Consider the following 22,131-nt stretch of genomic DNA (forward strand, 5'->3'; position numbering starts at 1 on the left):
AAGTGTACAACAAATGTGGAAATATGTAATATGATTTATATATATATATTTTTTTTTTTCTTTCTCTCGCTCTCTCTCTTAAAAATGTTGTAAATTATTCAGAACATTACTGGGTGCCAAGAATTTATTACTATTTTTATTAAAAGAGTATTTTGTTCTGGAAACTGAGTGTAAAAAAAAGTACCAGTACAATGCCCCCCCTTCCTCTTTTTTTTTTTTTTTTTTTTGGGTAAAGAAAAAAAAGTTCAATCGTGCAAATTGCAAAGTAATGTCAACATTCTTGTGATTATTTCTGCCCATTAAACACGTAACAATTATTTAACTGCAGTTATCAAAAACATTCTTTAAAAATTCAATGCCTATTTCTACACCCCTTAGAGACATTTAACCATGAATAAAACAGTTGTAAGCTTCCAATTCCAAAATCAACCATTACAAAACAAAGAAAAAGCATCAATGGTTGCTGAAAAAAAAAAAGGTTTTAAGTGCTATCTTTGGCCCTGGCTTAGCTGCAGAAGTATTGAAATATACATTTTCTTTGAGTTCATTGAGAATGCAAATCACACTTTAGAAATGCATAGTTATGTAAAGATGGTACTGTACAAAAATAAATCTGTAGCAAAAACCCTAAAATGACAAAACACTGGTTCAGTATAACAGGAATCATAGTGATTACAAGATTTACAGTACAGTTTTCTTTCAAATAAAATTGTACACAAGAATTCACACATGAAAACTTACATTAATACAGTATGTACACAGAAAAAAAAAAAGAAAAACACTCCTGATTCATATTTTTGTATAACTTGAAATATGGACAATGTTAACACCAAAATATTATACACCGTAGTAACAAATTTGCTCATATTTGTGCAACATTCTACCTAAAATCTTAAAGAAATTGTTACTTAAAATATTCATTATGAATGATGTAAGATACCATTATTAAGACAAAACCTAGGGTTAAATGGATAACAAACCATAAAATATGAGGTTAAATAAATGACAACAGAAGTTTGATTTTTGGGTGCACTGTCCCTTTAAGGCCCTTGTTTTCCGATCACAGTGGAAACTGGGATTCACTTCAGTTTCAGGTGAAGCCAAGACCTCGATTTGGTGCTTTTCTTGATTAGAGATAAACTGAAGTCATCAGGAAGTTCAATCTCCCTGAGCAGAACTGATGCTGAAAAAACTCATTAATCAAAATTTGTCCTCATCCAGGAGGAACTTCAATATGAATATTCTTCTCCATGTTGTCCACTTTTCCTTGAGAAAGTGTATCATTTATTGACTAAGTAATAGAAGTCTCCAGCTTAATTGCCACAAGAGTTTGTCTTCGTTAGAGTCATCTGACGGTTTGGTGGACCTTTGTGTTCAAAGTCAAAAATCTGCAACAAGTCTTTAATTTTAGCCAGAAGTCCACTCACAAATTCAAGCCAGGTCAGTTTACAGTCAGTGAAACTCTCCGTGTCTGTTCCAGAACTGGGTGGGATTGCTATACTGATGAGTCCTTCCTTTTGCTTCTGCTAGTATTCTGACTAGACGTGATCCCTGTTATTAAGAAACTTATTATTACATGAGCTTGTTGTAAAATTATTTTGAATTACTAACAGTGAATTTACCCTCTCGGCAGCTTGGTCCGACCCAACCATTGAGACAGGAGCAGCGTCCATTGCGTGGATTGCACTGACCTCCGTTGAGGCATTCACATCTCTCTGAGCAGTCAGGACCAAACTGATTCACTCCACAGTCTGACAGGAATTTAAAAATACATTTTTGACTAAATGACTAAAAAAACAACAACAAATGACTCCAATTCAGTGGAAGGCTTACCTATGTCACAGCGAGATCCCATTTTCCCAGGTGCACACAGACACCTGCCACTGACAGGGTCACATGGTGCGTCTCCATCACAGTCACATTTGTGGACACAATTAGGCCCAAATTTACCTGGATCACATTCTAAAACATAAACAGAGTTTATATATGTATATAATTTAAAATAATGTATTAATTATATATAATTTATCATCCACTTCATACAAGATCTCCTCTGCACCTCTATCGCAGCGGAGTCCTTGATATCCTGGAGGACAGAGACAGCGGCCAGTTCCAGGGTCACAAGGTGCATTGGCACGGCAGTCACACAAAAGCTGGCAGCGATGTCCATGGAAACCAACAGGGCATGCTTTTGAACAAAAAAAAAAAAAAAAAGGAATCATAACATAACTGGATATATTAGTCAGGATGCAAAATTAGATGAAATAGATGCTGTTTTTTCTTACCATGTTCACAGAGATGTCCGTAGTACCCAGGAGGACAGTGACACTCGCCCGTCACTCTGTCACAGGTGCTGTTATTTTTACAATCACATATTTCCCTGCAGTCGGCCCCATATCGGCCTCTGGGACACTCTGATCAACACAACATGTTTAAACAGAATTTATACATTTTTTCATGCTATACGTTAGAATGTCAGATTACTAAATGTATTACTTTTTATTTATTTATTTATTTTATAATTATATAATTTTATTTAGTTTAATTTTCTTTAGACAAAATTGTATTTAATAGAATAAAATTATATTCTATTATAATTTCATATATTTATTATAGCACATTAACAATTTATTTTAATAAACAAACATTATATTATAAAAAAAAAAACACTTAATTTAGAATTAAAATTTAAATCAGCAGAATTTCTATGTTCGTGCGAACTGTGCACAATCAGCTGACCTCTATCACAGCTGTCTCCTGTCCAGCCCAGCCCACAGGTGCAGTTTCCTGTGACCGCGTCACACAGTCCTCCATTACTGCAGTTACAGCGCTGAGCACAGTCCTCCCCAAACCAGCCCTTAGGACAACCTGAGAGACAATTACTTCAGCTTATTTCATACAAACTCAGCAAAATATTACTCAATCCCTTCACCGTCACTTTTAATAGGAGTACAGTCAGACCTTTGCCACAGTCTTCCCCTCGTTGGCCTGCTTTGCACACACATCTGCCTGTGACCGGATCGCTCCGGGCCCCTTCACCACACAAAGCCACTCGTGCACAGTCCTGCCCATAACGCCCTGATGGACAGGCTTTAGAGAGAAACTAGTCTGTTAGTAATTACACTCACCTTTAAAAAAAAAAAAAGACAATAATTGTAAAAGTGTGACTGACTGATATTGCAGTTTGGTCCAATGTATCCCGGTGGGCAGGTGCAGGTGCCAGTGCTGGTCTTGCACACTCCGTTATTCAGACACTGGCACTCCTGCTCGCAGTTGGGACCATATCGGCCTACCACACACTCTAAAACAACAAGGCATCATGGGTACGACATCCTTCATGCAACATACAGTAGTAATGAGGATTTACACCTTTAAAACCTCTCAGAATGTTACTGTGGATTCTTCAAGAATGGGCATTTTAACCACTAATGCAAATTACTAATTTCTTTTTCTTTTCTTTTTTTGCAATAAAACAACTGCATCCTTTGTCCTGCTAAGGCTAATTTCACAGTTTTTATATCCTAAATACATATTATTAAATAACACTTTCACACTTTTTGCATTATTTGACAATTACAGATTGGAAATTACCCACAATAAAAAATATTCAATGGCAGTAAATGGTGCAAAAAAATGTTTTTTTTACAAATATATAAATCTTTTAATAATAATACTTTTTCACAGTAAATGTTGAGTCTTCTTTTAGATTTTCATACAGTAATTGTATAAAAATATCATTCATTTTTCATTTTAAGATATGGAACAAAACTAAAACAAAATCTATATATTTAAGGCATTTGAAAGATAAACTGAATAAAAAATAAAAGCATACATATATAAAGGTTTTTAATAAGACAAAAATAAAATAAAAAAAGTTTAAATCTGTTAGTTTGGTAACATTACAGTAAGGTACCATTAGTTAATGGTTAATTATTAACTAACAATGAGCAATACATTTTAGTATTTATTTATTTTTGTTTACATTAGTTAATAAAAATACAAATGTTCACAGTGTTAGTTCATTAAATAATATTAACAGATACAAATTATGATTTCAATTATGTATTAATAAATGTTGAAATTAACCAAGATTAATAAATGCTTTAAACGTATTTTTCATTGACAGCTCATGTTAATATAGTTAACTAATGTTTTCAAATGGAACTTTATTGTAAAGTGTTACCATTAGTTTTAATAAAAATCATCACCTGTGACATAACAGAGCTGGTATATAAATAAATAAGTGCATATTTGACCTGTCCGGTGTGTTTGTCAATGAATTACTATATTTTTTTCCACCCAGCCAATATTGTCAAATCTTATCTGTTCATCTCAAATGTATGTGACTTTTTAAGATGAAAGAAGGTGAGATCATGAAGGCCACACCTGTATCACACTTGCTGCCTTGATATCCTGGAGCACAGTAGCAGACACCAGTGACAGGGTGACAGAGCTGATTAGCCTCGGAGCACTGGCACACCTGATTACAGTTCAGTCCAAACGTACCTGACTGACACACTGCAGAGCAGAAGAACACAACAACTTGTGAGATCCAGGGCAGCAGGATTAGTGTTTAACAACTGATAAGCTGTCAAAGACATTTCACCAAGAGTGTAATGGGATCAGGACTCACTTTGCTCGCAGCCGTTACCAGTAAATCCAGGTGGGCAGCCACACTCCCCGGTCACATGGTTACAGGAAGTGCCACGAGGACAGTGGCATCGCTGAGCACATCGCTTCCCATATGAACCAGGTAAACAAACTGTAAGAGTACAAATGAGTTACAGTACTCTGGAGCTACCAACAGGGGGCAAACAAAATGGACAATGGGTAAATTACTTTTCTCGCAGTGCAACCCTCTCCAGCCTGCAGGACAGATGCAGGTGCCAGTGATGTGGTGACATGGGGCGTTATGATCGCACCTGCACTGCTGTTTACAGCCTAGACCGTATAAACCTTGAGTACATGCTGCACACAGAATGGAAATAAATGTATGTTATGTCTTCCCAAAATAGATATTCTTCCTTATGGTCAGTTTTTAAAGCAGACATTATGATGACTTCTGAGGCACTATGTTTTTTTTTTTACCTGTCTCACAGCTTGAGCCCATCCAGCCTGCTGGACAGGAGCACCTGCCATTCTGTCGATCACACATGCCGCCATTCTCACACTCACACTTGCGTTGACAGTCGATGCCAAAGTGTCCCAGAGTACATTCTGAACACAAAACACATAAACAGAATGTTTCAAAAACTAAACAGTCAATTTGGCTACTGAAAGTTGCTATATATTTTCACTGTTATGTGAATTTTTAGAAATGCTGTTGTGAATCAAAAATGTCTGGTTTATGTCTTACCCAGTTCACATGCCACTCCAGTCCATCCACTTAGACATGTGCAAAGCCCGCTGATTCGGTCACAAGACCCTCCATTCTGGCACAAGCAGTGCTGGTGGCAGTCCACACCATAGAAACCAGATGGGCACTCTGGGGAAATAAATGCACAAGATAAAGACAAAGATCTTCTCTATCATGTGAACTTTCAGTTGAACATGATTCTTGAAGTGTCAACTGATTACATTTCATTTAAATCATTTCATAAAAGTAATTGTGTGTGTGTTAATAATAATAATAATAATAATAATAATAATGGTGTTTTTTTTCCAGTGGCGGTAATATCTTACACCATTTTACAAGGCTATTAAGATTACATTAAGTTTTAAACAATTCAGATTTAAACCCCCTGGAATTAATTCTGTTGTGCTCTACAAAAAAGCATCTCAGGTGCATCTCAAAAAAATTTGAATATCGTGAAAAAGTTCTTTTTTTTTGTAACGTATTTCAAAAAGTGAAACTTTCATATATTCTAGATTCATTAAATGTAAAGTAAAACATTTCAAACGTTTTTTTGTTTTAATTTTGATGATTAGAGCTTACAGCTCATGAGGTCAAAAATCCAGTATCTCAAAATATTAGAATATTTACATTTGAGTTTCATTAAATGACCATCCCTACAGTATAAATTCCGGGTATCTCTTGTTCTTTGAAACCACAATAATGGAGAAGACTGCTGACTTGGCAATGGTCCAGAAGACAATCATTTCCACAAAGAGAGTAAATCACAGAAGGTCATTACTGAAAGGGGTGGCTGTTCACAGAGTGCTGTCTCAAAGCATATTAAATGCAAAGTTGACCGAAAGGAAGAAATTGGGTAGGAAAAGGTAAAATAAAGTAAAAGTAAAAAGTCGTGACGTATTGTCAAGTATGGTGACCCATACTCGAAATTGGTGCTCTGCGTTTAACCCATCCAAGTGCACACACACAGCAGTGAGTAGTGAACAAATGCACACACACACACACACCGTGAACACACACCCGGAGCAGTGGGCAGCCATGCTGCGGCGCCCGGGGAGCAGTTGGGGGTTCGGTGCCTTGCTCAAGGGCACCTCAGTCGTGGTATTGAGGGTGGAGAGAGCGCTGGACATTCACTCCCCCCACCTACAATTCCTGCCGGCCGGGGACTCGAACCCGCAACCTTTCGATTACGAGTCCGACTCTCTAACCATTAGGCCACGACTTCCCCCAAGGTGCACAAGTAACAGGGATGATCACAAGCTTGAGAATACTGTCAAGCAAAGCTGATTCAAACACTTGGGAGAGATTCACAAGGAGTGGACTGAATCTAGAGTCAGTGCATCAAGAGCCACTATGCTCAGAAGTCTTCAGAAAAAGGGTTACCAAACCACTTCTGAAACAGAAACAACGTCAGAAGCATCTTACCTGGGCAAAGCAGAAAAAGAACTAGGCTGCGTTTCCCGAAACCTTCTTAACGCTATGTCGTTCTTAAGTTGTACCTTAAGCTGTACCTTATCGTTAATACGTGTTTCCCAAAACGTTCTTGGTTAAGTATACCTTCTGTAAGTCATTCTTTCGTAAGGTTGGTCTGGACCACTCTTAGCTATACCTTAGTGCTGTTCACAGTTCACTCCGCTGGCCATCACTGTGCAAAAAGCTTCTTCATATTTCAGGCGATATGATTGTAATTCTGTGGCAAGACAAAGTGCAGAACCACATAAATATTACAAATCTAAAGTTGTAATACACCCAGTGTTCAATTAATTGAAGTGTTTTTATGCAAAAAATAAAAAATGTCATTATACTGATGGTTGTTAGTTTTCCCATTATAATATACAAAGGCACATCGGCTGGCAAACCATTAGGAAGCACATAATTAGTCTATTTAAAGGGAATGAATGCGATGGGGAGTTTGGTCAAACTATATGGCAGCGAGACAGCGAATAGTTGTCCTAAATCAAAGATGGCTGTGTCCGCGGAGCCTGTAAGTGCCTTAAGCTGCGGCAGACGGAGACACTGAAGAGGGACTTCAGGAGCGTGATCGAGACGGTACGCAGCACATCGCCCGCGACGACGATTATCGTGTCAGGACCGCTTCCCACGTATCGACGAGGACATGAAAGGTTCAGTAGACTTTTTGCTTTAAATGAATGGTTATTGTCATGGTGTAAAGAACAGAAACTGCTCTTTGTTAATAATTGGAATCTTTTCTGGGAGCGTCCTAGGCTTTTCCGTGCTGATGGCCTGCACCCCAGCAGAGTTGGAGCAGAACTCCTGTCGGACAACATCTCCAGGACGCTACGCTCCATCTGACTAGTAAGCCAATTCTCAAATAACTACTATGATGACTTTTGTTCTACCCACTTAAAAGATAGCGTAGTAAAAGATAGTGTAGTAAAAGATAAGTACTTGCGTTGTCCAATCTATACAGACTGTGTCTGTTCCCCGAATAGCGAGGTCAATATATAAATTTAATGCAGGATCTAGAAAAAATCTGATCGTGATTAAACCAGAAAAATGCAAAATAAATGAACAAAAACAATTTTTAAAGCTTGGGCTCCTAAACATTAGATCACTCGCACCCAAAGCAGTTATTGTAAATGAAATGATCACAGATAATAATTTTGATGTACTCTGCCTGACTGAAACCTGGCTTAAACCAAATGAATATTTTGGTCTAAATGAGTCTACTCCACCAAGCTACTGTTATAAACATGAGACCCGTCAGACTGGTCGTGGCGGCGGTGTTGCAACAATATATAGTGATATTCTCAATGTTACTCAGAAAATAGGATACAGGAGGTTTAACTCGTTCGAAATACTTCTGCTTAATGTTACACTGTTAGATATGCAAAAGAAATCTCTCCTGTCTCTTGCCCTGGCTACTGTGTATAGACCGCCAGGGCCATATACAGATTTCCTAAAAGAATTTGCAGATTTCCTCTCAGATCTGTTGGTTAATATTGATAAAGTGCTAATTGTCGGAGATTTTAACATTCACGTTGATAATACAAATGATACGTTAGGACTTGCGTTTACTGACCTAATAAACTCTTTTGGAGTCGAGCAAAACGTCACCGGGCCCACTCATCGTTTTAATCATACGCTAGATTTAATTATATCGCATGGAATTGATCTTACCGATATGGATATCGTACCTCAAAGTGATGATGTTACTGATCATTTCCTTGTATCGTGCATGCTGCGTATTACTAATATTAGTTATATGGCTCCGCGTTATCGTCCGGGCAGAACTATTGTTCCAGCCACCAAAGACAGATTCACAAATAACCTGCCTGATTTATCTCAACTGCTCTGTGTACCCATAAATACGCATGAACTAGACGAAATGACTAGCAACATGGGCACTATCTTCTTTAATACATTAGAAGCTGTTGCCCCCCTCAAATTGAAAAAGGTTAGAGAAAAACGTACTGCGCCATGGTACAACAGTTATACCCATTCTCTCAAGAAAGAAACTCGTAATCTTGAGGGCAAATGGAGAAAAACTAACTTGGAAGTTTTTAGAATTGAGTGGGAAAACAGTATGTCCAGCTATAGACAGGCTCTAAAAGCTGCCAGGGTAGAGCATATCCACAAACTCATAGATAATAACCAAAACAATCCAAGGTTCTTATTTAGCACAGTGGCTAGATTAACAAATAAACACATGCCACACAATCTAAATATTCCCTCAGTTTAATAGTAATGAATTTCTTTACTGATAAAATAGATAACATCAGAAATACAATATCAAATGTAGATTCTACTGCGTCTAGTATTTCAGCTTCATTCATCGCACCCAAAGAAACACTGCAGTGCTTTACAACTATAGGACAGGAAGAGCTAAATCAACTTATCAGTGCATCTAAACCAACAACATGTTTATTAGATCCTGTACCCACTAAACTACTGAAAGAGTTGTTACCTGTAGCAGAAGAACCGCTTCTCAATATTATTAACTCATCGTTATATTTAGGTCACGTCCCAAAACCATTCAAGCTGGCGGTTATTAAGCCTCTTATTAAGAAACCACAACTAGATTCTAATGAACTGGCAAATTACAGACCCATTTCAAATCTTCCGTTTATGTCTAAAATTTTTGAAAAAGTTGTGTCTGCTCAATTGTGTTCCTACTTGCAAAAAAATTATCTCTATGAAGAATTTCAGTCAGGTTTCAGGCCTCACCATAGCACAGAAACTGCACTTGTTAAAATTACAAATGACTTGCTTCTTGCTTCAGACAAAGTAGATTTGCTTCAGATTGCTAGTATTACTTGATCTTAGTGCTGCGTTCGACACTATAGACCATGATATACTCATAGATTGATTACAAAACTATACTGGTATTCACGGGCAGGCTTTAAGATTGTTTAGATCCTACCTGTCCAATCGCTACCACTTTGTTTATTTAAATGGGGAGTCATCTCAATTATCACCAGTAAAGTATGGAGAGCCACAAGGATCTGTCCTAGGTCCTCTGCTATTTTCAATATACATGTTGCCCCTTGGTAATATTATTAGAAAATACGGGATTAGTTTTCATTGTTATGTTGATGATACTCAACTATATATCAACATGACCAGATGAAACTACTCAACTATCTAAGATAATAGATTGTGTAAAAAATATAAAAGATTGGATGACCAATAATTTCCTCCAATTAAATTCAGATAAGACCGAGATATTACTTATTGGACCAAATAACAGTACACAGAATCTCTTGGATTACAATTTGCAACTAGACAGATGCACTGTTACGTCCTCTAAAGTCAAAAATCTGGGTGTTATATTAGACAGCAACTTGTCCTTTGAAAATCATATTTCCCATGTTACAAAAACAGCATTCTTCCTTCTTAGAAACATTGCCAAGCTTCGAAACATGCTACCTGTTTCTGATGCAGAAAAGCTAGTTCATGCATTCATGACCTCTAGACTGGACTATTGTAATGCACTGCTAGGTGGTTGTCCTGCATCTTCAGTAAACAAGCTACAGTCCAAAATGCAGCGGCTAGAGTTCTTACCAGGTCAAGAAAATATGATCATATTACCCCAATTTTACAGTCTCTGCACTGGCTACCTATTCAGTTCCGTATCATTTACAAAATATTATTACTTGCCTATAAGGCCCTAAATGGTTTAGCTCCTGCGTACCTAACTCGTCTTCTACCACGCTATAATCCAACCCGCTCCCTAAGGTCGCAAAACTCTTGACTTTTGGTAGTACCTAGGATAGCAAAGTCCACTAAAGGAGGTAAAGCTTTTTCACATTTGGCTCCCAAACTCTGGAACAGTCTTCCTGATAACGTTCGGGGTTCAGACACACTCTCTCTGTTTAAATCTAGATTAAAGACACATCTCTTTAGCCAAGCATTCACATAATGCATCTTATACTCTTGTACTGCAGTTATATCTGATCAAATGTACATTATTATTATTATTATTCTTTAGCTTGGGTTGAACAAATCATTTTTGCTTAGATGGAACAGCAGCTACGCTAATTATGTCTCTATTTGTTTCTCTGTTTCTGTCACGGGATTAACATCAATTTGCCAAGACAAATTCGACAGAGCTACACCCTAAGCCCTGAAATTCAGCTGCTGGCGGCTCTCTGTTTTTATGCTGTTGGGATTTTTCTGGACGTGGTTGGGGATGGATATGGGCTGAGTAAGACCTCAGTGTGGTGGTGTGTTCATTCAGTCACAAAAACCCCGCTCCGTCACGCCACCGTATATATATGTATGCCTTTAGCCAGGTACGAAGTGATTGAGGCACATCAAGGCTTCCATGCCATTGCGGGTGTCCCGGGAGTAACTGGCCTTGTGGACGGGACACTTGTCCCCATCGCCACCCCATCAGCACTCGACCAGGCCTTCATAATACACATGAACAAGATAATATGAATGACCCTTTCAAAAGCAAGCGAAGGCAAACAGCCAGTTAATGTAGCTGGTTAAGGCAGAATAGCCTACTTTTGGCCGGTAGGTTGCGGGTTACACAGTTTCCTGTAAGGTGTAGGCTTAGGTGTAGGGTTGGTGTAGGGCGATGAAGGGTCAATTTTTTTAAATTGAGATTTATACAATCATATGAAAGCTGAATAAATAAGCTTTCCATTGACATATAGTTTGTTATGATAGGACGATATTTGGCTGAGATACAACTATTTAAAAATATGGAATCTGAGGGTGCAAAAAAATAAAAATAGGGAAAATTGCCTTTAAAGTTGTCCAAATTAAGTCCTTAGCAATACATATTACTAATCAAAAATTAAGTTTTCAACGGTAGGAAATTTACAAAATGGAACATGGTCTTTACTTTACATCCTAATGATTTTTGGTATAAAAGAAAAATCTATCATTTTGACCCATACAATGTATTGTTGGCTATTGCTAGAGATATACCGGTGCTATTTATGACTGGTTTTGTGGTCCAGGGTCACATATATTATATATAGACACATCTCTATTAAAGTAACATAAGTTAATCAGATATCCCTGGATAAATGCAATAAGAAAAATCTCTGCATGTTTTTGATTAAAGAAAGTATAAACATCTCTCAGGATTGCGTGAGGACAGTTAAAACACTACCTTGTTCACAGCTGTTCCCTGTCCATCCTGCTCCACACTCACATTTTCCATCAGCAGGGTCACAGGTGGCATTATTGAGGCAGTTGCAGGTTTGACTGCAGCCAGGGCCATAGGTGCCAAATTCACATGCTACGACAAGACAGATATAGATACAGACAAATATGAAACTCTATACACAAGGAACTACAACACATTCTGAAATACAATGCCACCAGGTTTCCACATAAAAGGCAGAGCTGTAGCCTGCAGACACACATCAGGATGAGGCTGTGCTGCCATTCGTTACTTCACATGCAAAGTGTACCGATACATGGACACACAAACTCAGACCATCTGTTTTATTGCTTTACTTTTACCTTACACGAAAAGACAGAGGGAATGCTTTGAACATGCTTCTTGTTACCATTTATTGTTATGGGAAGTTGACCGCAGTAAAATGACTCACTGGTGTTGCAAAGAGGCCCGACCCAACCAGATGGACATTGGCAGTCTCCAGTGACGGGGTGACAACGACCACCATTCAAGCACTGGCACTTCTTCTGGCATTCGAAACCATGAAAACCCTCAGGACAGGCTGTTGAAGATACATATATACACTTAAATACGTTAACTGGACTAGTTTTAGTGATATTATGCCCCTTCTCCTCTCCTACGTTTTTCACAGTACGTTCCAGTCCAGCCTGGTAAACAAGTACAGGCACCGCTCACATGCTCGCACGCTGCTTCATTCTCACACTGGCATCTGTAACGGCAGCCCTGGCCGAAGAAACCCTCTGGACACTCTAGAAAACGCAATGAAAACATCAGAAAATGCTAGATTTGTGTTCCCTGGAAATGCCAATGGTTGCTCATACTTTGATCACAGCGTGGTCCCGTGTAGCCTGCTTCACAGTGGCATTGCCCAGTCACAGGGTCACAGCTGCCCACGCTGCTCATGCAGCCACACTGGTTGGCGCAGTTCGGCCCCCAGTGTCCCGCCTCACAAGCTGCCACAGAGTATACATGCCCCATTACATCAAATAATTAATTCCCATTCGACCACTGAGATCACGTTATGAGTGAAGTAAAAGGACCAGATTTATTAAAGCATTTAAATGGGTTATTTTGGGTTTTCCTGGCAGATGATTTTTGCAACAAACTGCATGTAGTGGATCCACTGAGGGCAAGGATCATTTATGTGCAGAAACCTGATGCAGGTGATTTCAATTGTTTGGCTGGACTGTATGGTAAGATAGGCACTCAGAAATAAATAAGGCAAAGCCATGAGCTGACTTTTCACTTCTTTTTACAAGTCATTAATTAAAAAAAAAGAAATATTAAAAAACTAGCATTGACGAATACTTCATTAAATGATTAAGAGTTTCAGATTCAAAAGATATTAAAAAAAACATTTTTTTACAAAAAATTCAAAACAAGACAAAAATCTATCAGTGGAGTAAGAAATATATTGATATATTTATAATATAAATAAAAAAACCATCAATGAATGTGTGTGTTTTTGTGTGTGTGAGAGAGAGAATTATTTGAAATAAATATTTAATTATATTTTGCAATTTTGCTTCTCAAGTGTATTTACAAAAATGCTGATTACAATTATTAAATGCTGAAAATGATTTATGCAATTAGACCTTATTTAAAAGACTTGTTTTAATTACAACCTCATTAAAAATTATAAAGATTTTTAGATTAAAAATTAATAGAAAATAAAATTATTTATTAGTAGTATTTAAATAATAATAACAACAACAAAACATGCCAAAACAATTTGCCACTTAAATAAGAAATATATTTATATAATAATTATTTTTAAAAATGTTATTTTTAATATATATTTATATTATATAAATTATTTTGTTTCTCAAATGTGTATTTATTTCCTGGAGACTGATTAACATGAATAGAATGATGAGGTAGTGATTCTACTTGAGCTTTGTCTACATTGAAATAAGTATGTGACTGTTTGACTGGATGTGATGTGACGGCAATTTAGAGAACAGGGCAAAGGCATTATGTGGAGCTTCATTTTGGGTGAACTCAAGTATTATAATTATACATAGATATACATAACAGGTGCAAGCTGACCAGCAATGGGCCGGGTGAGGTACAAAAGTGTGTATAGTGGCAATGCAAGAAGGTCTGGATTTGTTATTTTATGGGGCATGACGAGGTAAGACTGGGTAGTAGCCACAGTGTGACCAGCAAAGGTCAGCCAGTCCTGTAGGACAGCTCAGTCTTATGTTGCATGGCTGAGGAGAAACAAATCTAAAGCAATGTGTAATAGTGAATGTCCAAGAGGCTGTCTGACATCCATACGGTCTCAGTGATCTAGTGCACTTTCTTTCGCTTCTAGGTTCTAGACAAACAACTAAATCTGAATGAAGTGTGACTTAAGTGTGCCCTTACCTTTCGCACAGTTTGGTCCTGTCCAGCCGTCTTTACAAACACAGAAACCAGTCACATGGTGGCAATTCCCGCTGTTTTCACAGGTGCAGCGCAACTGGCAGCTGAGCCCAAAGTGCCCAAATGGGCAGACTGATTGAAAGAAAACAAGATTCACCACCATGTCAGTGTAATCAACAGACAAGGTAAAAGCTGAGGAAAGCAGACTTCGAAAACCAGAAATATGCAACAGACTCTTACAATGTGTTACACAAAACCACGGCAGACTTCTAATGATGCATAAAGATTATGAGAATTAAATATTAAATCTTACCATTCTGACAGAGATTTCCCATGTATCCCGGTGGACAAATACAGGTGCCGTTTTGCTGATCACACATTCCACCATTATCACAGGAAGGACATAGCTCTGCACATCCCAGCCCCCAGCGGCCCACTTCACACTCTGAACATTAAAAAAGTTATAGAATAAGTTCATTCATTAAGGCATAGTCCAAATATGTAATTACATAAAGTCGAAATTATGACATTAAGATAAAAAGTAATTGACATTTTGTGTCATAATTAACCTTTTAGGCCAAAGCGCTCTCATTATTTTAACTTTTTAGGGTAACAATGTTGATTTTGTCTCATAATTGTGACTTTTTGTCAGAATTTTTACTTTGTCAATTTCGTATTTTTATCTCATAGTTGACATGTCATAATTTAGTGGTTTCATTCATAATTATGACATAGCATGTTTTAATTTCAACATTTTATCCCATAATTATAATCAAGTATATCATAATTTTGACTTACTATCTCATACCACCAAAGCATTCTTTTTTCTTCCATACTTTAAAGGGATAGTTCACCCAAAAATGAAAATTTTGTCATTAATTACTCACCCTCATCTTGTTCCAAACGTGTAAGACCTTCGTTCATCTTTGGAACACAAAGTAAAATATTTTTGATGAAATTTGTGTTCCGAAGATGAACAGAGGTCTTACGGGTTTGGAACGATTTAATTTGTGAGTGAACTATCCCTTTAAGTAAGTTTTATTCAAAGTACAAAATAACAGCATGATCCTAACTGTGCCAAGGTCATGGCTTCGATGATCAGGGAATACATGAACTGATATAACCAAATAATCAAGATAAGGGGTAAAAGTTTAAGAAGGCTGTAAGTTTAAACTGGTGCTTGAAGACTGTACTGTATATAACTTTTTCTTATTCATACTTGTCAACATGGGAGTCCTGACAGCATCACAGCACACTTCACATTTAAACACACACATACTCTCAGCTGGAAGCCACTGACTGTTCATTAACAGCTAATAGTCGCCACTGGCTCTGTGGCATGGCTTCGCTCCTCTCTTTCTACAATGCGGCTCATTATGACTTTTTGTATTTGAGCGAGAACTCCTGTAATGGATTGGCCCATGAGGAGGGATATATTACCACGCTTATGTCTGTGATCTTTGGCTCAGCAAAATGCAGCTAATAATAGACCTCCAAAATCACAGCAATTTCTCCTCTCTAAACTACCCTGTCTACTCCAAAACAGAACAGAATGAAAAGTCATTAATGGCAAAACTATTTTCCTCTCTTTTAAACATGTGCAGAGCAAGGAGAGAAAGCAGAGGTCAGCATGTTTAATTTGGTTCAGATGAAACACCATGAAAATGCGATTTCAGACCAATTTAGAATATGTGATTTGGAAAGTGAATATAATGGTTCACTTGCAAACTCGCAACTATTTATTTTTTTGTTTTCAGTACTTCTTATTGTGCTGTTTTTCTTACCTTTCTCACAGTGTTCTCCTGTCTGCCCAGCGGGACAATGGCACTTCCCAGTCACTGAGTCGCATGGAGCTCCATTACAATCACAAAACTGTGAACATCCAACTCCAAACTGTCCCACGGCGCACTCTGTAAAACATAGTACAAATAGTTTTTCACAGAGTGAACAGTGCAACCTAATACTGTTTGTTTGTACTTGAGCAGGAGGGGCATTTGGAGGTTCATGTGAAATTTGCTGGAAAAGAAATGTACTATATTAAATTGTTTAAGAATATAAATATTATTAAACATTATCCATAAGTTTATACATCTGCTCTAACAGTGGGTAGAAAGAGTAACAAACAATAAGGTAAATACTATACTATATTATCTTACATTGACAATATTAAAGATATATTGTATATTAAAAAGTACATTTGAAAGATTTTTAAAAACAGTATTTAATTAGGAAAAAACACAACCTTTATTATCATGCTTAATATTTTGCCACACATATAAATGTGTATTTTACATGGTTTGTCAACTGAGTCAACTGAGCATCCAGAGAAATGAATGGACAGGTCAAGCCAAATCGACTCCTTTCACAGCCCGTTGTTCCTAAATGATGGCAGACGTAGCACTCTGATCGTTTAATGACTTCCAGGTTGTGAGGTTTGACTGCCAGCTCAGTGTTTCTGTCGAAATATTCTGGATATTTCCGTTCCTCCTGCCAAATGGACTGGAAGCTGCTGGGGCTCTGAACATCATGGCAGCAGGACAATTTAATTTTATACTCGTAAAAAAAAACATATATACATATCAATTCAAGTAATTGATTGTCATCTGGCCCAGATATCATTAATAAATAAAAGTGTGGCCACCTTTGGTTTTGAACTCTTTCTTACCTTGATCCTTATTCTACACTTTTGTAGCATGTTATTTATTTCTCAGCTAAAGCACAATTAAACTGTATACGATTTTTCATTAAAAAGAGTCTTAGTTTAGTTTTCCACTGCCATTTTCCGACCTCTCTGACCATTTGTATTAAACAGACTAGTTTTACTACTGTGCATATGTACAGTAAACTGACACATTCTTGTAGTTCAGTTCATGTTCATAGTTTAAGGATGAGGGAGTGTATGCAACCATATTGGCATCTACCACCAAGTGACAGATAAATTCCCACTAAAATAACAAAATAACACATTTTTACTGCATGCACAGCATTTGGCATCAACAATAAATAGGGGGTTGTTGTTGTAGGCCTAAATCCAGAAACGAGTTAGCATTTTTAGCGCTACCAGTTCCATTGTCCTGAATTGAATGGATTGAAGTTTTTTTGGGTTAAATTCTTGAAATAAGGTCTGTGTTTAACACAAACTCAACACATTGTCACATTTTATTCTACAACACAAAACACACTACTAATATCACCTTGTGACTTTTTTTTAAAAAGCTTTTACTAAAAAGTGCTTTCTAACAAGTGTCTAAATAGGATTACATAGATTTTTGGCAACATTAAACTTTATCAAGCCAAACAGGAAAATGAATTTACTCACAAGTCCACTTTTACAACCTCATTGTATTTATAATCTCACTCTTGCAAACTACTCAAATTTTTTGGGAAAATATATTTTAACTACAGGCTGAAAGATTTTTCTAAAACTTAGTGATGGTGACGATAAAGTCATGCGAACGGGGTGTAGTTAGTTCATAGCTTACCTCTTTTGCTTCAAAATTCATAAAAGTTGTGTTCGTGAAACTTATATGAAGATTATCGTGAAGAACAAAACGTGTAAGAATCATAAAGAGCTTATTTTTAACCATAGATCTTATTTTCTGCATTAATCCAAAAGCCAATGGAAAAATCTAGTAGGGTTTCTGTTGAGGGCACTAGGGAGATGGTAATTTCCATGTTGGCCTACAAAAATCTGAAATCAATGTTCTAGCAATACACGCTTAAATTTAGTTTTAGCATTTACTTATGTGGATTAAGCACTGTTTTCCCCTGCTGACCATGTCAGACCTCCGCAACCTCCACAAAGTTCATCAAATACCCCAAAAATCCCTGTTATCCAAGACATTTCCCCTTTGAAATCTGTTTTGAAACATGTTGGGCTGCAATATTTATTCTAGGTCTTCAGTTAAGTGAAATACAGGATCATATCTGTGTTAAGGGAGCATACTTTATCAGCAAGCCAGGAGATAAAGGTATTTCCATTTTATATTCCAGTGTTTGGCAACTGTGTTTGGCCTGGCCCGCTTATGTTATTCATACTGTCAAATGCTAGTCAGCGAAACTTGTACAATGACTCTCAGAGATGGCCATAAATTCACTTTTATGGAAGCTCTTCTAGCACCGTGTATAGCAAATGTCACTGCATTTCAGCTAATGCATTACTTTAACTCACTTCGCTCGCAGTGATCCCCATGCAGACCGGCTGGGCACTGACGCTGACATTGCCCGGTCATGTGATGGCAAGACACTCCCGCTGGACACTGGCATTTTGATTTACATCCTGGACCATAGTATCCACTATCACACTCTAAAAAACAAAGAACAACAGATAAAGCATGCTTGCCACACACAAGCTGCCAATCAAGCGAATGGTACTCCCTGAACTGACCCAGGTTGCAGGTCTTGCCCTGATAGCCAGGCTTGCACACACACGTTCCATGACGTCGATGGCACTCAAGCGTGTTCTGCTGCACACATTGACACTCTGATGAGCAGCCAGATCCATACGACCACTTGGGGCAAGCTGGAAAAGACATTGTGTAAGACATTCTGTTTACAAGCAGGAGAAGCATCAGATGTTAAAAAGATAACATGATTAACCTGAATATGACATGTTCCTGGATCAACATCTTTGTTAGTTCTGGAACAACAATCCACAATCAATGTGTCAATAAATTTAATTCAATTTCATTTCATTTAAACCCTGAAATGAAGTTTTAGGGGTAACACTTTACAGTAAGGTTCCATCTGTTAACAAATTAACAATGAAAAATAATTCTAACACATTTATTAATCGTCGCTGAATTTGTTAACATTATTTAATGGACTCTAAGCTAACATGAACTAACAATGAACAGCTGTATGTTTATTAACATCTCTAAACGTTTTAGTGGATTTAAATGAAAATACATTTGTTCCATATGATAGTAATCAAATAGGAAATTGTGTGACATTGATCATGTGTTGGTCTTTGTACAGCAATCTGAAGCTGAAGATGCTCTTTGGATCCTATCAAATCATGCTGGAGAACATGACTATCAGGTTTTACACAAACTTGTATTCAATTAGTGAAAAGATATTAAACTAAAAAAAAATAAGAAGTAAAATAGAAGTGTTCTCGTTTTACATCTGGACCTCACTGTAGCTTTTCCTTTTGATTTTATGGTTTGGAATAGGATTAGGGCTTTGATTGCTTCATAAGAATGTTGTGAAAGTCCAGAAAAGGATGTTGATCCAGGAACATGTCCTACATGGGTAAATCACACTGTGCGAGTATCTCTTGGAGTTTTAAGTCACTGTCGGTCTGATATACTGCTGGACTTACGTAGGTGACAAAACCTGCCATAGAGTCCTGGATCACACAGACAGGCTCCATATGTGCGATGGCAGCGGCCATTATTAGCACAGTTACATTTCTTGTTGCAATGCTTTCCATATAGTCCCTTTGGACAGCCTAAAGAACACAGAATAAAAATTACACACTCTAGATTTAAATGAAAGATTAACATGATCTAAAATCATATGAATGTAATTTGAGACATCAAACACAAGGCATATTTCATCGAAACATGCTGACAGTGATTGGAACAGCAGATTTGGCACAGATACGGTTTCATTTTATGCCGTAATCTCGCAGTCACTCACCGTCCTGGCACAGGTCTCCACTGACTCCAGGTGGGCAGCGGCACTTCCCACTAATCGGGTCACAGGTGCCACCGTTTTTGCACTTACAAGTGAATGAACAGTTTCTACCAAATGTTCCCTCTGGACAGGCTAAAATGGACAAAAGAAAGTGTTATTTTATACAGAGAAATTATTTGAACAGTAGTAAGTATAGGCCTACACTACTGTTCAAAAATATTTTTTGAAAGAAATTAATCATGATAATTTTTTTTTTAAAAAGCACAGTTTCCACAAAAGTATTAAAGCTGCACAACTGTTTTCAACATTGATAATAATAATGAATGTTTCTTGAGCAGCAAATCAGTATATTAGAATAATTTCTGAAGGATCATGTGACACTGAAGACTGAAGTAATGATGCTGAAAAGGTTTGTAATAATATAATTAAATTAAATGTACAAATATATTAAAATAGAAAACAGTTATTTTAAATTGTAATAATATTTCATAATATTACAGTTTTTACTGTAATTTTTTTATAAATAAATGCAGCCTTTGTGAGCTTAAGAGTCTTCTCAAAATATTAAAAAAACTCAAACTTAATGGTCATACAAAATATCAAATACACACTTTGGTTACAAATGATTGCTGTCCAACCATCTGGGCAGTCACAACCATCTCTGTCAATGTTACACAGTCCTCCGTTAGAGCAGTCGTCACACGTCAGGCTGCAGTCATGGCCAAACGTCCCATTCAAACACACTGTAACAAGACAAAGGTGAGGGTAACAAGAAGCAAGAGCCACTAATAATAAATAAAGACACTTGACGTAACAACAGACCAAATTTCTCAGAGAGGGTACTCTCTGCCCGCAGCTCTCCAAATCCGTCGTCATCCTCATAGTCGTGATAGCGCTCCAGGGGTTGTGGGTAGTCCTGGAGAAGAGTGAGATGAAGGAGAGGTCTCTCAACCTCCACTGGACTGGACAATTCCTCAACCGTTCTCTCCAGGGCTACACAGAAAAGAGAGACAGAAGTAGATATATTGACATGATCAATGTTGTCTTGATGTTACACAACTATGCAAGTAATAATGTTGTTATGATTACAAAATAAGCTTTGACAGGATAATTAGATGTTGCTGGCTGGACAATATCCTGCTTACATAGCAGTCTGGAAGATTTGACTCTGATTGGTCGGCATTCTGAGGTCAATTTTTATACGATGGACCCTAAACTATTTATTTGACTGTTTATAAATGGTTTATATGTTTATACTGTGCTTTAACAGTCTCTTTCTACTACTCTAAACTAAAATACTTATTTGTTAAGCACCCATGAAAATAACAGATAATATACAGACAGCTGATTGTTATCACAAACATAACCCTTTACAATCTAAGTAATGCAACAGATTGTGTTTATTTTGCAATAATGGCCAGATGGCTGTACATTAATCATTACAGATCTGACCACAGAACGTTGTGATTGACCAATCAGGATCAAGTATACTGGAAAGCTGTGTATATAAAGCCATCCTAATGCACGCCACATACAGTAACAGTACCCCCCGCCCATGGTGTACTTACGAATACAGGAGTGTCTGTCTTCATCAAGCCGGTTTCCAAATTCACAGAAGCAGTGATAGGAGCCAGCTGTGTTCTGGCATGTGTACTCACAGCCCCCATTATCAGACAGACACTCATCCACATCTAGACACCAGTGGAAAACACAACACTCTTTATACAATGTGACTGCACTGTGATGTAACTAGTGCTGTTTATTATTATAGCACATTGCCAGTAACTGATATGTCTCCTCGCTCTTCTTTAATAGTTGATCAGCAGTAAACAGGTTGTGAAGTACCGTCACATCCACATCCATCAGCATTGAGTCTGTATCCTGCCCTGCAGTAGCACTCATAACCTCCGGGGTAGTTTGTGCAGTCCTGCTCACAGCATGAAGTTCCCTCCTCACATTCTTCCAGATCTAAAGCAAAAAATAAAAGCAGTACTGGAAGCGAGGCCATGAGCCATCGGCATGTATTAGGACTCTGTGGACCGAGTATTTATATAAGCACATATCCAGTTATGAAGAGGGGTCAATATTTAGAGAGAACCTTCAGGGCACAGCCAGAAAAACACAAGACCTACAACTGCTGTGATCCAGC

At 37.5% G+C, this 22,131-nt stretch overlaps 1 protein-coding gene across 1 annotated transcript in view; it reads right to left on the minus strand.

Moving 5' to 3' along the window:
* Window positions 1-227: 227 nt before the first annotated feature.
* The window catches only part of LOC306859815 (uncharacterized protein), a 68,979-nt gene continuing 47,075 nt past the window's right edge, over window positions 228-22,131 (minus strand). Inside the window, exons 10-37 of the mRNA XM_079401116.1 lie at window positions 21,828-21,950; window positions 21,551-21,673; window positions 20,805-20,975; window positions 20,594-20,725; window positions 19,986-20,114; window positions 19,666-19,794; window positions 18,730-18,864; window positions 18,514-18,648; window positions 16,127-16,252; window positions 14,656-14,787; window positions 14,346-14,474; window positions 12,797-12,928; window positions 12,596-12,724; window positions 12,388-12,516; window positions 11,943-12,071; window positions 5,357-5,485; window positions 5,089-5,217; window positions 4,840-4,968; window positions 4,634-4,762; window positions 4,387-4,518; window positions 3,173-3,301; window positions 2,962-3,090; window positions 2,740-2,868; window positions 2,286-2,414; window positions 2,060-2,188; window positions 1,834-1,962; window positions 1,623-1,751; window positions 228-1,551 (exon numbers count right to left, since the gene is read on the minus strand). Coding sequence (XP_079257242.1) covers window positions 1,496-1,551; window positions 1,623-1,751; window positions 1,834-1,962; window positions 2,060-2,188; window positions 2,286-2,414; window positions 2,740-2,868; window positions 2,962-3,090; window positions 3,173-3,301; window positions 4,387-4,518; window positions 4,634-4,762; window positions 4,840-4,968; window positions 5,089-5,217; window positions 5,357-5,485; window positions 11,943-12,071; window positions 12,388-12,516; window positions 12,596-12,724; window positions 12,797-12,928; window positions 14,346-14,474; window positions 14,656-14,787; window positions 16,127-16,252; window positions 18,514-18,648; window positions 18,730-18,864; window positions 19,666-19,794; window positions 19,986-20,114; window positions 20,594-20,725; window positions 20,805-20,975; window positions 21,551-21,673; window positions 21,828-21,950 — 3,590 coding nt within the window. The 3' untranslated portion in view covers window positions 228-1,495. The remainder of the gene's footprint in view (window positions 1,552-1,622; window positions 1,752-1,833; window positions 1,963-2,059; window positions 2,189-2,285; window positions 2,415-2,739; window positions 2,869-2,961; window positions 3,091-3,172; window positions 3,302-4,386; window positions 4,519-4,633; window positions 4,763-4,839; window positions 4,969-5,088; window positions 5,218-5,356; window positions 5,486-11,942; window positions 12,072-12,387; window positions 12,517-12,595; window positions 12,725-12,796; window positions 12,929-14,345; window positions 14,475-14,655; window positions 14,788-16,126; window positions 16,253-18,513; window positions 18,649-18,729; window positions 18,865-19,665; window positions 19,795-19,985; window positions 20,115-20,593; window positions 20,726-20,804; window positions 20,976-21,550; window positions 21,674-21,827; window positions 21,951-22,131) is intronic.

Source organism: Barbus barbus, assembly GCF_936440315.1.
Source record: "Barbus barbus genome assembly, chromosome: 40".
Lineage (NCBI taxonomy): Eukaryota > Metazoa > Chordata > Actinopteri > Cypriniformes > Cyprinidae > Barbus > Barbus barbus.